General features: G+C 36.6%; 1 protein-coding gene across 1 annotated transcript in view; it reads left to right on the forward strand.

The window, feature by feature from the left end:
* IFT56 (intraflagellar transport 56) overlaps positions 1–15,523 on the forward strand; it is a 46,623-nt gene that overhangs the window by 5,048 nt on the left and 26,052 nt on the right. Inside the window, exons 4-9 of the mRNA XM_075750780.1 lie at positions 1,990–2,104; positions 9,696–9,745; positions 11,387–11,532; positions 12,801–12,972; positions 13,385–13,459; positions 14,667–14,769. Of these exons, the coding sequence (XP_075606895.1) occupies positions 1,990–2,104; positions 9,696–9,745; positions 11,387–11,532; positions 12,801–12,972; positions 13,385–13,459; positions 14,667–14,769 (661 nt within the window). The remainder of the gene's footprint in view (positions 1–1,989; positions 2,105–9,695; positions 9,746–11,386; positions 11,533–12,800; positions 12,973–13,384; positions 13,460–14,666; positions 14,770–15,523) is intronic.

The following is a 15,523-nucleotide window of genomic DNA, read 5'->3' on the forward strand; positions in this document are numbered from 1 at the left end:
TTATGCACTTTGTCTTTTGTAATTAATCTGCCTGAAGCCATAGCTGAAAAAGACCTTTGGGTGCATTTAATCTGAACGGATTTTGAAAGATTCCAGATGGTCCCAATAAACAGCAGTGGCCTGTCTCTCAGAGCTCTGTGACAGGCCTATGTCAAGATTGAACTGGCCTCAGTAGGAAAGGTTGGCCTCTATGTAAATGTTTTTCTTTTATTTATTTATTTATTTAAAATCTTCTTGAAGGACAGCTAGTCCCTGAAGCACTAGCAAGACTGAGCTGGCTTTTAAGGACATACTTTGCCAGTATCTTCTGGGATTGGGAGTGCAGTTTACTTTCACTGGGCAACAGGGGAAAAAATAAATCTTTATGCTTGCAAACTATAAACTTTATTGTTGTCAGCATGTTTGTGTTCCTGGGATTCACTGTCCTTTGGTCATGGTTTGTTTTATCTAGTGCTATATATACATCTGTGCCTTTTCCCCAGAGGTACAAAGTCTTCCACCCATAGTGGCCCAATCTGGTAAACTCTCCCTAGGCAGAGGGAAATTCCAATTCATGTTTGGAGCTAGAGTACAGAGTTGACAAGGGGTTGTGTTGCTGGGAGGGATGAGAGGCTTATTGTGATTGGGAGTATGTGGATGGCATTTTTTCAGCAGGTCTTGTGAGAACCTTGGGTGACCCTGCCTGTTGGGCATGGCTGGATGGAGCGCAGAAATACCAGCAGGAGGCACTTTCACTGAGATGGTCCTTCCTAGTAATTTAATAGGAACCTGACAGAGGAAAAAAAATGGCATTGAGATGTCTCCCTGCCTCTGTTTTTAGTATCTATCATTATGCAGAGCAAAGATGTTTATCTTTAGGAATATCACCACTTGGTAGCTGCAAAGTTTTTCTTCATTAAAAAGTATATTGAAAGACTGATCTGTTAAGTTCTTACTGTTTCACAAATAACAAGAAATGAAGCAGTTTATGTCACAGTATTAAGGGATATATAATGAATGTGGATGTGTAAGAAATATCAGAATATGGTATCTAGTGGTTTTCTATAGCTGTTGGCTGTAAGTCTTAAAATGGGAAATGGTGAAGTTAGCCACAGTTTAGTAATATTTACTATAATTGTATCTTTATCTATTAGGAAATCTAGAATTTACCCAATACCAATTTGTAGGCTTGTATTTTAATGTAGTGGTCTCCGAATTATTTTGATCATGTGCCCCTATCACAGAGCATGCTCCTCTGGTATACATATATATATATTTATAAATTCTATACACATACTAATTTATTATGTAATTATAAAACATACACAAAAATAGAAATTAAAAAGGATGATATAAAGATGAAATAAATACTATTTTTAAAATATTTATTTTAGTTATTTACGGTACCAAAAAATGTTCTTCCTGCACCCAGCAGTATTGTCTTACACAACCACTGGAGTGTGCACACCCCATTTCGGAGACCACTGTTTTAATCTATACTAAGACACTACCTACAAGTTTATAAAAGCATGTTTAACAGTTGCTCCTGTAAGTATTCGCAAAGAGACTTCCCTAGTGTTTATGGCTCCCAGGCTTTGACTGGGGGAGAAGTTGGGAAAGCATCAGAAAAGTTGGTTCTGTTGATGCCTTTATAACTTTGATATATTTATCTTTTATAAGTATAAATAATAATGCATTTATAATAAATATAATACAAATATCTTTATATATATTTGTAACTTCAGTATTGGCAAAATTCATGCTCCTACAGTGAAGATTTATAGCGCTGCTTGTCCCTGTTGTCTGTTCCATTGCTGTAAACAAGAGCGAGCTAGGGACGTATCTTAGGTTAAAATGTAATAGTTTCATTGTATGAACTGCAATGAACTTGAGAATAAGTCATTTGATCTGAAATGATAATACAGTGTAAAATGGTGGAAGAAAATTATATTTAATACAAGTCTGTGCTATTATGCATTTTTAAAAAATCAACCCTCTCTTCTGTTACAGGAATATGAGGCCTTAACCAAACAACCAGATTGCAATCCAGATGTCTGGGTGAACCTTGCCTGTACGTACTTCTTTCTGGGGATGTATACACAAGCTGAACAAGCAGCCTTGAAAGGTGAGATGGAAAGGACTATTTGTTAACTTGAACACTTAAAGTGATTTCCAGAGAAAGTATTCAATGTTTTGGGTTTTTTTCATAGGAATAAAGGATACTTTTGAGCAAAGGGTTTTTTTTTTGTTTTGGGTTTTGTTTAACAGGACAGTTATGATGCAGTTTGCATCCTAATAAACCTTGGGCAGGTGGAGCAACTGGAATTGAAAGAAGCATCTGGAAAATCATTTCTCTTATTAATTTCTAAATACAAAAACCAGTATATGCTGACCAGCAACAAAAAGTTACGTTTCTTTTGACTGATTCCATGTCTCTGAGCCAGTGCAGATGAAGCTAATTAGGCTAGTGAAATTGTCAAAAAATAAGCATCTGAGAGACTTCAGCATTCTCCCTGATGTGGACAAGAATTCTATTTATGTAATTTGAGCGACTTAGTAGGTGGTCTTGTTGCCTTATAAGTCAGATATTGGGTATCTGATTCTTCAAGGCGTGGAGTTCACTGCAGTCACGTTGTTACAGTTCTACTTTAATCTGAACATGCATGGGATCATTAAAAGAGGAGGAATGGAAATTATATTCTAAGATAATTTTTACTGCCTAAAAATGTTTCTGCAGTTTAATTTTGTTACCCAACACTTTCTATTTATATTGTTTCCCATAACCATACTGGCTCAGTGCTTTCTAAGTAGAATTAATAGTAGTGATGTTCTCAGTCAGCTTCTGACTCTTGCTTTTTTAGGATAAAATTCTTATTGAAATATGTTTTTTCTCCTTTCTTTCTTTAGTCTTCTAGTCTTGGGCTGAAAATAGGGTAGGGAGAAAATAAGTGTGTACTTTCTGCTATTGTGGAGGAGTGCCTTCAAAAAGGACAGTTTTGTACTATTTTTAGAAATAATTAGATTCTTGTATCTGAAAGATCATGCTGAGCTTGAATCCCACAACGGGAAATGTTTTTTGCAACTGTAAAAAGTTTCATGCAGAACTTTATGATCTGTATTGTTCAGGAGGTGTGTAAATTTTCAATGTTCACAGAAAACAATTTAATCTTTACCACAAATTTGATCTTTGGCAATTACAATCTAGGACTTGAACTGGAATCTAAAAATAGTTGGGCAATAGAGCCTGAGATGTCGCTTTGACCTAAACCATGGAGGAAGCAAGCAGCTGCATCCTGTACCAGTTGGAGTCATTGTCATCAACTTCACATAATGTGACTTACAGTAATCCATTCTAGAGATGACAGATACACAGCTGGGCGTTCATCTTTATTAACTGTGAGCTGGAAGTGAGGGAAGGTTAATTTTTTCCTGCCCCTCCAGATTAGTTTGTAGAGCATGGTGAGTGACAGGGGAGGGGTTGTGGTTAGTGATACTTTGGTGCTGGAGTAAAGGGCAGGAATATTAAGAAAGGAGTGTAAGATGTAGGGAGTATAGCTGAGGGAGGAACAGAGAATAACTGACTGCTCGTGCTAGTAATATCAGTTCCTGATTTTATGTAATTGTTTAAGAAGGACAGCATGCCAGTTTTTATAGTGAGGTACTAAACCTTTGTTGTGAGTACTGTAATACCAATGATTTCTGGCTACTTAAGCTTGGTGGAGAGGCAGTCACAGCTGAAGATTTGTAACACATCCTTTCTCCATTGCAGGCTTCCAAGTGCTGTATATTCCCCTTTCCACTCCCATCACTTCAGTCTTTCTTGCATTGAGGTTGAACCATTTTATTTTCGCTCAAGAGAGATCCTCTTTTAGGTTTTTTTAACATCTTAGGATTGCATTAGTGATGGCTGTTCACAATATGTTATTGACAGCTGAGGTTGTAACATCGTGATCTCTTCCATGGTTTTGCAGAGATCCCAGAGAAGCAAAATATTTCATTGGATATAGACGCAACAGGTGAAGTCTGTAGAAGAACACCATTTATCCAGTACTGCATTGAATACTGCTGAAAAAATGATAGTGTTAGTGTTGGGCTGCTTACCATTGCTATTTTGGGATTATTTTGCCTGAATTCTTGCACACTGCTTGCTGTTTATTGCTGCAGTTATGCTGAGCCCCTGAAAGTAGCATAGTGCTAAAACAAATGAGAGAGAAATAATTTATTTTCAGCTATAATTCTAAATTTCTACAGTGATGGAATCTCTGTGTGAAAGTGAACATAAATGTCAGCTAGCTTTCTGGAACAGATTTTCCACACAAACATGTAAATATCTAGAAATCAAATAGCAGTTCCTTCTTGCCATGTACTGTTGCTGTTGCTTAAAAAATTGTTAACTGAGGAAAAATATGCAGGATCCTTAAAAATTAGGAAATTGGCATTAAAATCCATGAGGTAATGATTGCATTTCATACAAGATATATAGTCCACAATCTCTTGTGGAGCAAGGTTTTATGTTTATTTTATAATGGATGTGAAGTGTTCTCTTAGCTTGTCATTACTTAATTAAAAGTTCATGGTACATTCTCTCAGGAAAGAATAAATCTGTATATCAAAAGTCACATAAACCAGAATTACTACATATATAACCTAAGAAGTAGAGCAAAAAGGCAATAAAGAAAAATTCTTCTTTGAAGGTTTTTCATTACAGTTACACTTTATGTCCTCTAGGCTTTCTTCCAAATTCCTTTCAGATATTTCTGGCTTCTTTTTCCCTGCTGTCCCCTTACATTACAGTTACTAATGTTCCTGAATCTGAAGTGAAGGTAGAGTTACTTCAAGTCAGCTACTGTTGTTTCATAGTTGTCCCATAGTGAAGCTCCCCAGTGATGCTTTGTTTACTCCTTTTGAATCTGTGCTGTCATACATTGGCTGAACATATGTTTTCCATGCGGTATGCTAGCCCATCTAGTCTTAGGATAATGAAGCTGAAAGTTTTCATCTTGGTTTACTAAATAATAATAATAATAATTATTTATCATTTTTAAATTATAAAACCAAATAATCTTATATTGTATTTCCCAGTTCCTGTGCCTTGCAAAGGACAAGTACCAGAAACTCAGCCTGGCACACTTGCACATTGATCCTAGCAACTGATCCTTGTGTTTAGAAGCCTGTACAGTGCTCTCAGAAGCCGTTGGCTAACACTGCATTAAGAAAAACACAAGAACTAACAGTGTTTTTTAAACCACATAATGTGCACATAAGTGGGGCTGCAGTTAAATCTGTTATGAAAAACAGTCTTTTTAGGATAAACAGAATTTTACAATTAAATTTAAACTTCATGCACAGACGGTTGTGTTGCTAAACCAGTCATTAAAGTTCTCTTCTTTTTTTTTTTTTTTTTTTCTTCTCCCTTCTAATTTTTCTTGGGCAAAGCTTTGTAATTACTTTTACTTCTTCCCGACCCTGCGTGTGTCAGATCTGCATGTGGTTTCACTGAGCAGAGATACTTCTCATTTCACAGCCTATACTGGAAGGAGCAATATTGTATAAAAGCAGAACAGAGATGGGTTAGTAAGAACAATGACATTTGCCAAACCGTTTTTGCTTATGCATATACTAATGTTTGCCAGGTATCAGATAGTTGTCACCAGTGAAAATGTGCAGTTACAAGTGGGCATGGAAAAGTTGCTGGGTTTTCTTTTTCTATAGACTGCATTCACCTACATGCAAAATTATCTGCTTTCTGCTTGTACTGTATTTCTTGAGAACAGTAGTTAATTTTCATTGCATTTTAGCTGTAGTTTTGAACCAGCAGAGTTTGATACATGGAACTTTCAAAGTGAACAAGTGAAAATATTAATTTATACATACTTAAATTTTAAAAACTACTAACCTTATTTTCTTGTTTTTCTTTTTGAAGTATAGTGGAAGCTACAGAACAGGAATAATTGATAGGTTTTTGTTTTGATGATCTTTAACTTACTGTGCTTAGACATGACTGAAATGAAATGTATTGCAAATACCTGAGCATATTTGAACTGGCTTTTAAGTGTTTTGGGAATGGGAAAAATTCAATCAATGTCCTCTGTAAATTTCATTCAAAAAAACTCTGAACAGTTGAGCTATTCAAGTGTGTGTGTGAACCTCACTGTTGGACCATGTTTTTTCCAACCATTTTTCCCATACCCTTGCATTTCCCCTCCACCAATGAGACTGTGGTTCTGTGGCACAGAGGGCTTCATTCAGCTACTGTATTCAGGTGAGCAGGGCCTTGTTTCTCAGGCACAGGAGAATAAGGTTTCCTCTGGTCTTATTTTCTGTGCTGTCTGGCTGGAGCCTTCTCAGCACAGTTCCGTTCCTACCAGCTCCTGCCTATGTATGTTTAAGATGTGTTCTACATCTGTTAATGTGTGAAGTGCTGCTATTGCATATGCATTATATTTGCTAGATGGGATTTGTTAATGCTGGATGCGTGACCAGCATTGCCTTGCACTTTTACAAGAGGGCACAAATGCCAGATTGTCCATGACTGTATTTCATTATCTTCTTAATGCCTGTGGCAGCAATATGGAACTCACCAAGAGTCTGAGCTCCCATTTCTAGGGAGCTTAACTTTTTGTTTAATAACTAGTGAAGATAAGTGTCTTCACTCTTATTGTAGCTGTTTATTATACTTTAACAAATGCTTCGCTAGATGCCTGTTCAGTGTCAGCACATAAAAATAAACAGAACACTTTTAAGATCAATGTCAACTATGACTTCAGTGCCTGGAATATCAGCACTGATCATGCCAAAAATTCTAGCGTAGGAATGTCAGTGTGTTTCCTAGCTGGAAAGAGATACATGCTATCTAGCTACCTCAGTGATGTCTTCAGCATCTGGAAGCAGGATCCAGTTTGTTGCCATGCAGAATTGTCATGTTTGTTATGATTCCTAGATTGCTTAGTACTGATTTAAAAAAAACCCACAAAACAAAAAAAACCCCACCCAACCAAACAAAAAAAAACAACCAAAACCCAGTCATCTTCTTGGAAAAGTAGGACAGGAGAAGAAGATTTTGCTTCCTTGTGGCATTAACAGATCAGTGACAATGAAATTCGGTAGAGCAGAGAGTAATAAAAGAGCAAGCCTAATATCCCTTTAAAAATCATTGTCTCTGAGGCAGTTGTATCACTTCCTGCTCCAGTGATTGACAACAGCTTTATCCAATATTTGTAACCAAATTATTTCTGGAAACTAATCTGACCTTCTGACCTTGTTCATCTGTTTCCTTGTCTTCCTGCATTTGGCACTGGGAGAAAAGAAACTGCTGATATTAAATGTTTCCATGGTTCTGCTTACTATATCAACAGGACTATATTTTGTTGTTGTTTTGCCCCTCCCCTTCTCTGGCTGGCATTAAGTAGAAGTGTCTTATTTTAAAGAATATCAAAATGATAGTATCGTATAATACCATATGAAGCAGGACTTTTTTTTTCCTCCCTCTATATATCCATGCACACCATCAGAACTCAGGTTTCTCCTTTTGCCTGTTTTTTGGAGTAAAATAATGTGGACTGACCCTCCAGCTTTTACCAAGAAGTAAATAATAATTTTGATGTCAGATCAGATGCCAGGTTTGTGAGGGCAGCACTGCAGTCATTGGTTGACGAGTGAAACAAGAATTCCTCGGTTTAGATTCTTGAGGGAGTATTGCCTGCAAGTCACAATTTTCACAGTGAAATTAATGCTAAAACCCACTCAAAAAAAAGAAACAAAACCTACTCAAAATGGAATATTGGTGTCTTTACCCATAGTACTGTGATTATAAAATATGTTATTTTCAGTGTAAATCCCACAATCTGTCCTGCTTGTATTTCTGGAGTCTTTGATGACCAAATGTTTTGAATTGTGAAGGGTGGCTGTGGTTGGTTGAAGTTTCGCACAAAAGCACATGTGGGGTCCATGTGCAACCCTTCTAAACTTTGATATTAAAACCTATCGATTCACGCTGGGCTACGTGTGGAGTTGTCAGCAATGATACTATGGTAACATTTTGAAGAACATACGTTTAAATTAAGGTACTCAAACTCAATGGATGAAGTCATTTTTAGAATGTACTATCGTGTCAGTTATACTACTGCTGCTTATACAATATTGATTGTAGAACAGAAAAACTTTCTGCTCTTTATTAATTAGGCTAATGAGAATTCCCACATATATCCTAGATTGAAGACCATTTAGCTTCTTAACAATTTGATGCTCTGTTAGTAATACCTTGCAAGATGTTGTGGTTTTATGAGAACTCTCTCATACCGCCTTTGCCTTTTGGGACTTCTCTGTTCTAGCAATTCTTTAGAGATACAGTTCACTGTCCTCTTTTTCTACGAACATGGTTAAATGACATAGGCACAGCAATTATTTCTCCCTCCCAGGCTATCAGAAGTAGGTGGACAGCCTTACGCTGCCAACCTGATGAGAATGGCCTAGGTTTTGGCATTGTTCACTATGGTACAAAGCTTTCTTACTATGTGGAGAAAGAGTAAGAGGTCTGGAAATATCTCCCTAAATTGCTTTAAAAAAATAAAAATCTAACTTATTATTAGAAAATTCAGTCTTGGAGGGGGGAGGGGAGAGGTTTTGGTGGTTTGAGCCCTCTTTCATGGTTTAGGATGTCAGAAGAATTACAGCCTTGTGTTACAGGCCATTGCTTTGCTAACTCTGCACTTTTGTGGTCTCATAAACACAGAAAGTAATTCTGCTTTTTGTAAAGATTCCATGTACATCCTTTCTGTGGAACATAGGTTGCCAGCTGGTTGGTCTGAGCAAGAATGAAAGTGCTCATTAACTGAGTAGGCTAAAGAAAATACAGGAAACAAGGGAAGGCTTTTTGGAAGACTGCTTGCAAAAGAAATTAATAGCTCTGTTGGACGAGGACCTTTGTCACTCTTGGTGAAGCACAAGGCTCTCTCTAGTGACTTAAAGCTCTACAGTTAATAATTTGTGTCATATGGAGTGGTTAAAAGGAATTCCTAATCCTGCTAGAGCAAGAAGTTTCATGAACTTTAGTGGCTCCAGAAGGGAGGTGTCTCCCTTAAATCTCTCATCATATCTTAGTTGGAATCTTATCTGCTCTGACTGCAGGATTCTTTCATGTGCCTTTTGTTCCTACAGACAGAAGAAATATTAGAACTAAGTATAACATAATGTGCATACACAACAAAATGGTAGCAGTAATGGGTTTTGCAATGCACTGCAAGTTGACAAGATTCTAAGAATTATGAATCACAACTTCAAATACAACTTATCATAGAAGGAGCCTTGATTATGAGTTTGTCTGTTGCTGCTTTTTATTTTGTAAGATACTATGCTCTGCTGTGTGTCACTTGTGCAAAACCAGAGAACTATCCAGAAGGACCTGCAGGCAAATGATGGTGCAATTCATAAAAGTTTTAAGGCTCATGGAAAGCAGAGGCCAATGAAAAGTTATTTTCAACAGGAATTTCAAAAGAAATGGGCAGGGAATGAAGGTAGGAAGCAGGAAAGCCTTTCAACCACTCTAAAATTGGTAGAACCTGCCCCAGGGCATGACCTGCAAAGAACTGTACTTGGGCTAGTTAATGAAAGAATATGGGTGCGTGTATGTCTATTGGGAAAGGGAGTTAAAAATAAAAAGAGACACCCTGAGTTGTCCTCTGCAGCGATACTTACTGATTATTTTTTTTTTCTTACAGCACCTAAAAGTCGTCTCCAGAACCGTTTACTCTTTCACCTGGCACATAAGGTATGATGTCTTTTCTTCACTCATGCTTTGTTTGTTTTTGTTTCAATTGGGTAATGTGTAATTCATGTTGGCAACCTGGCAGAATACTTAAATCTCCTGTGGTGGCAGGAGAACAAACGTTTTCCACAACCACCCTACTGTATTCAAATGTGGAGGAGAAAGTAAGTGTGAAAACATGATCTCAGAATAGATGCTCTCAGCATGTATCTAAGGAAAGTTTTACCAACTCACTTCACATAAGTCATACAACAGGAACCTGATGGTATTTTTGATTATGAAGAACCTGGGACTTGAATAGAAACAGAAATTTATAAGCCACTATTTTTATTTTTCTTTGAAGTGTACCAAATTTTCCTAACTTGCAGCTGTCTTATACTTAGCAATTTGAGCAAAATAGTATATATGCTATTACTGATCCTCCAAAGTCATTCAGTATCCAAGAAGTAATTTTGTTTATAGCGTGAAATATACTTCAACAAAAATGAAATGCTTATTTCACTTACCACACATAACTATAAATTTGGTTTTGTACCATCCTGTTTTATACTTAACAAGTACTGTGCTGCTGAAGAGACTGAGGTTTATGTGAAAGAAAGTATAAATCCTGAATGTTAGCTTTGATGTCAGATTCTCTTTATTTAACTGTCAAGTTTAAGAGAGAAATCTTAAAACATTTTTGCAGCGACACTGGCGCTTACAGATGTCTGTGATAAAGAGAAGTTGAATAATTTCTAGTTCATTAGTTAGTTTTTGGAAATAATGGGGTTTACAAAACTATGAAGCCCGCTGCTGTTCTGTTAAGCAACTTCTCTTGCCTTTGTATTGGAGTATCATTTTGTGACTGGCTCAGAGGAAGGAAAAAGGATTTGTCAAAAGCTGAGCAGATAAATTAAAAATATGTAACATAGAATTTGTGTGTAAGAGAAATTTGTAATTACTGTTGAATCAGCAAAATAAGTAAAGGGAAGCACTGGAATAAGTGATTTGAGCAGACTGATTAGGTGAATAGCCTCAACTTTACTATTGTAATACAAATATAATGGATATGTTTAACTCTGTTCCTTATTTTTATCCTTCTGTGTGTTATGTGCTGTATAGCAACGCTTTTAAAAAAAAAACCATTCAGTTAAAAAACCTGGAATTTTAAGGGGTTGATGAAAGAGAATTTGTTAGTGCTGTAAAGAAGTCTTCTGAAAATTACTGCTGTTTTGTTGGCAAGTCTTACATTTTTCTGCTATCCATGAGAAATAAGATTTGGATCTACAAACAGCAAAATTTCTGCTGGTTTGAACAATAACAGTCAAATCTTGTGTTGCAAAATTCTGTTTGTGAAATAATTAATTCATCTCTTTCCCTCTTATCCATCAAGACATATGACATGTAATTATGTACTAAATCACACCTTAAAGGAAAATGCATACTTAGTTTTAGCCTCACATTTATCTAGTTTCAACTGGTCTGTCTCTTTAATGTTTGGCTTTCTCCACTGGTCAAATTAACTTTAAAGTAACGGAGTTTTTCCAATATGAATCACCTGCTGTTTGCCAGCAAGGACAAAACTAATCCAACTAATTAACTTAATTTTTTTTTTTCTTTTTTTCTTACTGAACTCTTCTGAGAATGTGTCACACTCTTCTTCAGTTCAGTGATGAGAAGAAACTGATGAGCTCTCACCAGAATCTGCAAGACATTACAGAAGATCAGCTTAGTTTGGCATCTATCCACTACATGCGGTCCCATTACCAAGAAGCTATTGATATCTACAAACGCATTCTTCTCGATAATCGGTGGGCATCTCTACTCTAAACCTTATTGCAGTGTCTCTGATACTGTTGGTGTTTGAATTCCATTTAGCTGCTTGGTTTCTGAAAGTAGGAATTTTCCCCAATTACTGTGTCCCTTTCCTACCGCAAAATGTGAACAATTTGCAGCCCCCTCAATTTTGTTCATTGCCAATCATTATTGAAAAATGCATGTTTAAAAATAAGTCCTCTCTCTGTTGCTTTCTTTTAGTGATATTTTCATGTAGTTCATTCTGAGATCTTTATTTTTTTATTTTGTTACTTATTTCTTCTGAAATTATGTTACATATGGTTATGTACCTGCTTTGTCTTTTCCCTCCTCTGATGGCCAGTCTGATGACCCTTGCGTGTGATTACTGACTTCTCCTTCATCTCTTAACCTTTCTAAGAAGTGTTCAGTTCTTAGGTTTTAGGTAGAGAGTTCCTTACATTCCATTAAGTCCAAAATTCTTTCCATTTATATTTATCCTGCTATGACACTTGTTGATGTGTTTTTCTATCATATTCTGCAAGTTCTTAGTACTGAAGTGGCTGGAAGTATTGTTTAATAAAAGAGAAACTGGTGTCCCAGAATATGTAGCTATCTTTTGGCAGTATCTCCTCCTGAATGCTTCAGAGAAGTCCATCATAATGTATCTAAGTATGTCATGTAATGCCTGGGGAAGAGATTTTAACTTCCAAGTCCTCTGTAGAAGCAATCACTCAAAGCTAAATGAGTAACCTTCATAACAATTATCCTTTTATTTATTGTTACCACAAATACCCTTATTTCTGTGTCTAGTTCTGGCTTGATAGCTTGTAATGGCAAGGATTTTTTGAAATAATTGTACTTTGTATAAGATAATAAGATCCATTAAAATATTTTCAAAGTTTTATGTATATATTAAATGCCTTTGCACATACTGCATAGAAAATCCTGTTCTGCCACACCAAATACAATGCTCGTGTTCAGTGCATTTCCTTAGTGTGAAGTTGCCACCATTTCCCAGATTTGAAAACCAACAGTTTTGTAGGTAATTATTTAAAGCTGCAGTAGCTGCCATTGAAAAAAAAAATGTGGATCTGGATCTGTGCAATCTTACCTAACAAACTAGAGCTCTAAACATACCTAATAAGCATTTCTTAGAAACTCCAGTTTTGATGTGCTTGTAAAAGATGTATAGACATGTGAAAGCTTTGTTACTGATTTTAATGTTCTGTAGTATAACTATCTGGTGGGATTTAAATGTTCTCTTTAATCCTCTTTCCTGCAGGGAATACCTGGCTCTGAATGTATATGTGGCCCTATGCTATTACAAACTGGATTACTATGATGTATCACAGGAAGTGCTAGCTGTTTATCTTCAGCAAGTTCCTGACAGCACCATTGCTCTTAACCTTAAGGCTTGTAACCATTTCCGACTTTACAATGGGAAGGCTGCAGAGGTATCTATTGGACAGCCCTTCAGTTCACCTTTATTTTAGTTAAAGATTTCATATAGGTTTCTTTTCCTTGTTATCTATCTTAATCAGTAATGTTGATAATGGCCTTTATCTTGTCATTGTGTCCTTCTCTTAGGAATGTCGCCTATTTCAGTTTCCCTGGTATTAAGCTATCTGTCCACATGTGTGCAAAGTGGTCTTACAGTTTTCCCAGTCTCCTTTTGACCTTGTGTCTATATGTATTATCCAATTGCTAAAATCATCACATGGAAGTGGGAAGGCAAAAATCTTCCAGTGATCCAGCACTGCTGGAGATGTCTTTCTATCAGCTTTGGGGTTCATATGAAGCTCTATTCATTATGCTTTGTACTTTTTCTGTTTTGATGTTAAAATTTTGGAATATATATAATTCCAGGCAGAGCTCAAGAACTTGACAGACAGTGCCTCATCATCTTTTGAGTTTGGGAAGGAGCTCATTAAGCACAATCTGGTGAGTAATGTATTTCTCAGACTTGATATGAACTGCACTCATTTGTAGGGCTTTTCTTGATGATTCATAAAATGTAATGTTTTGGGAACTGCAGACCCAGTTGAATCTCTGCTGCCATGTAAGTCCCATTCCAGAAATCCTACCTGTATAATCAATGTGCTGTCAAGGGTATTATTTTTTCCTGGAATTTTTCCCTGTCAGTTTGAGACTGTGTCAAGAAAATAATAATGCTGTTGCTTTTGCCCCGGAAGACATATTAAAATAATTTATGTCCTGTAAGAATACCTTTTCAAGATACTTTGTGGAGCTTAGTCAGTAAGGATATTGTAGAAACAAGTCAGAATGCATGACCCTGAACTCTTATTTAGTATGACAAAGATGTGAGTGGAATTAAGATAACTCCTGAAAATGGTCTTCATCAAAAAGGACTTAACAAGGAGTTCATAGGGAGAAAGATGCTGACAAAAGCCAAAATACTTGTGTGTTCTGCAGTAAAAGATTCACTAACCATCTGCAGTCACTAATTTTCCCTGCAGTAGTGTTACTACTTTGCTGAACAACCAGTAACAGTAGATTGCTCTTTTGTAATGATGGGCAGTTGCTTGCTTTGTCATTTTTTCAAGAGCAGTCACAAAAAGCTAACACTTTTTTCCCCAAGAGTTAAAACTGCTTTCAAACTGGACTTTGGTAATTCTTTATTTTGCATGGTGGTCTTTTTGCCAACATTGAATAAGTTTGTTAGATTTTGTTGGAGGAACTGTTACGTGAAACCAAAGTATAAAGAATTGACTGCACCTGATCATTTTAGGATCTTGTGGCATTCTAAATAAATGTAGAGTTGTTAGCCTGATTTTTTCGTATGAATATATCATAAGCAAATTGTAATTCTGTATGTGTTCCCCTCACTCTTGTCTCAGTCCATATTATTCTTTAAAATCTTTGACATATAATGTATCACTGCTTTGAGCTGCTAAAGGCTGAAATAAGTTAATCTTTACTGATAGATTAAATACTTTATATTCTTCAGAATAAAGATTTCCACATGTCGTGATTCTATAGTTATATTAAAGCAGAGATTATGCTAATGCCAGTACCACTGACCTTTTTCTACTGTTAATATAGGAATTAAAGGATTAATTTCCTTGAATTAAGAGATCATAGACAAGATTTTGATACACAGTTATCAATATGCTGCTTTTCTCTGCAGGTGGTGTTCCGAGGAGGAGAAGGGGCTTTGCAGGTTCTGCCTCCTCTGGTTGATGTTATTCCTGAGGCAAGACTGAATCTTGTCATTTACTATCTCCGGCAAGGTAAATACACCTTCCTCTGGCTTTTTCATAACTTCAGGGATGATATTCATTCGTCTGATCTCAACTGACTATTCCATGAAATGTTTTGGGATTTTTAATATTTGCAGTAAAATGTAATTTATTTCATTTTCTGTTCCTCTGGAAAGTAGTGATGTAAGAGTTTCCATGGCTTGCAGAGAAAAGCTTTAATTGTATGCAGTCAAATAAATCTGCTTTGGCAGAGTATTGGAGGTTCCTTGGATTGCAGGAGATGGCTTTAGGGATGGTGGTATTTATATGTTTGTAGCAAGAGGACCTCTCCTCTGCTGGAATATGTGAGAATGGTAGGTGTATGTCCTACGAAGGCAAGGACCACTATTTCTGTAAATATCGCACAAAGAGAATATAAGCCAAAGTGAGTGTGAACAAGGAAATCTTAAAGGCACAGGAGCAGGCCATCCACCATGAGCTGGAGGCGAAGACCACTGGCCTGGCTGAACAGAGATCTTTGGCTGGAACTCAGGAAATAAAGGGGAGTTTATGGGCTTTGAAAGAAGGGGCAGGCCACTCAGGAGGACTACAAGGATGTCATGAGGTTATGCAAGGAGAAAATTAGAAGGGCCAAAGCCCAAGTAGAACTTAATCTGGCTATGGATGTAAAAGACAATAAAAATGTTTCTATAAATACATTAGCAACAAAAGGAGGGCTAAGAAGAATCTCCATCCTTTATTGGATGCCAGGGAGAAACATAGTGATAAAGGATGAGGAAAAGGC

The sequence above is a fragment of the Balearica regulorum genome, chromosome 1 (genome assembly GCF_011004875.1).
Source record: "Balearica regulorum gibbericeps isolate bBalReg1 chromosome 1, bBalReg1.pri, whole genome shotgun sequence".
NCBI classification, from domain to species: domain Eukaryota; kingdom Metazoa; phylum Chordata; class Aves; order Gruiformes; family Gruidae; genus Balearica; species Balearica regulorum.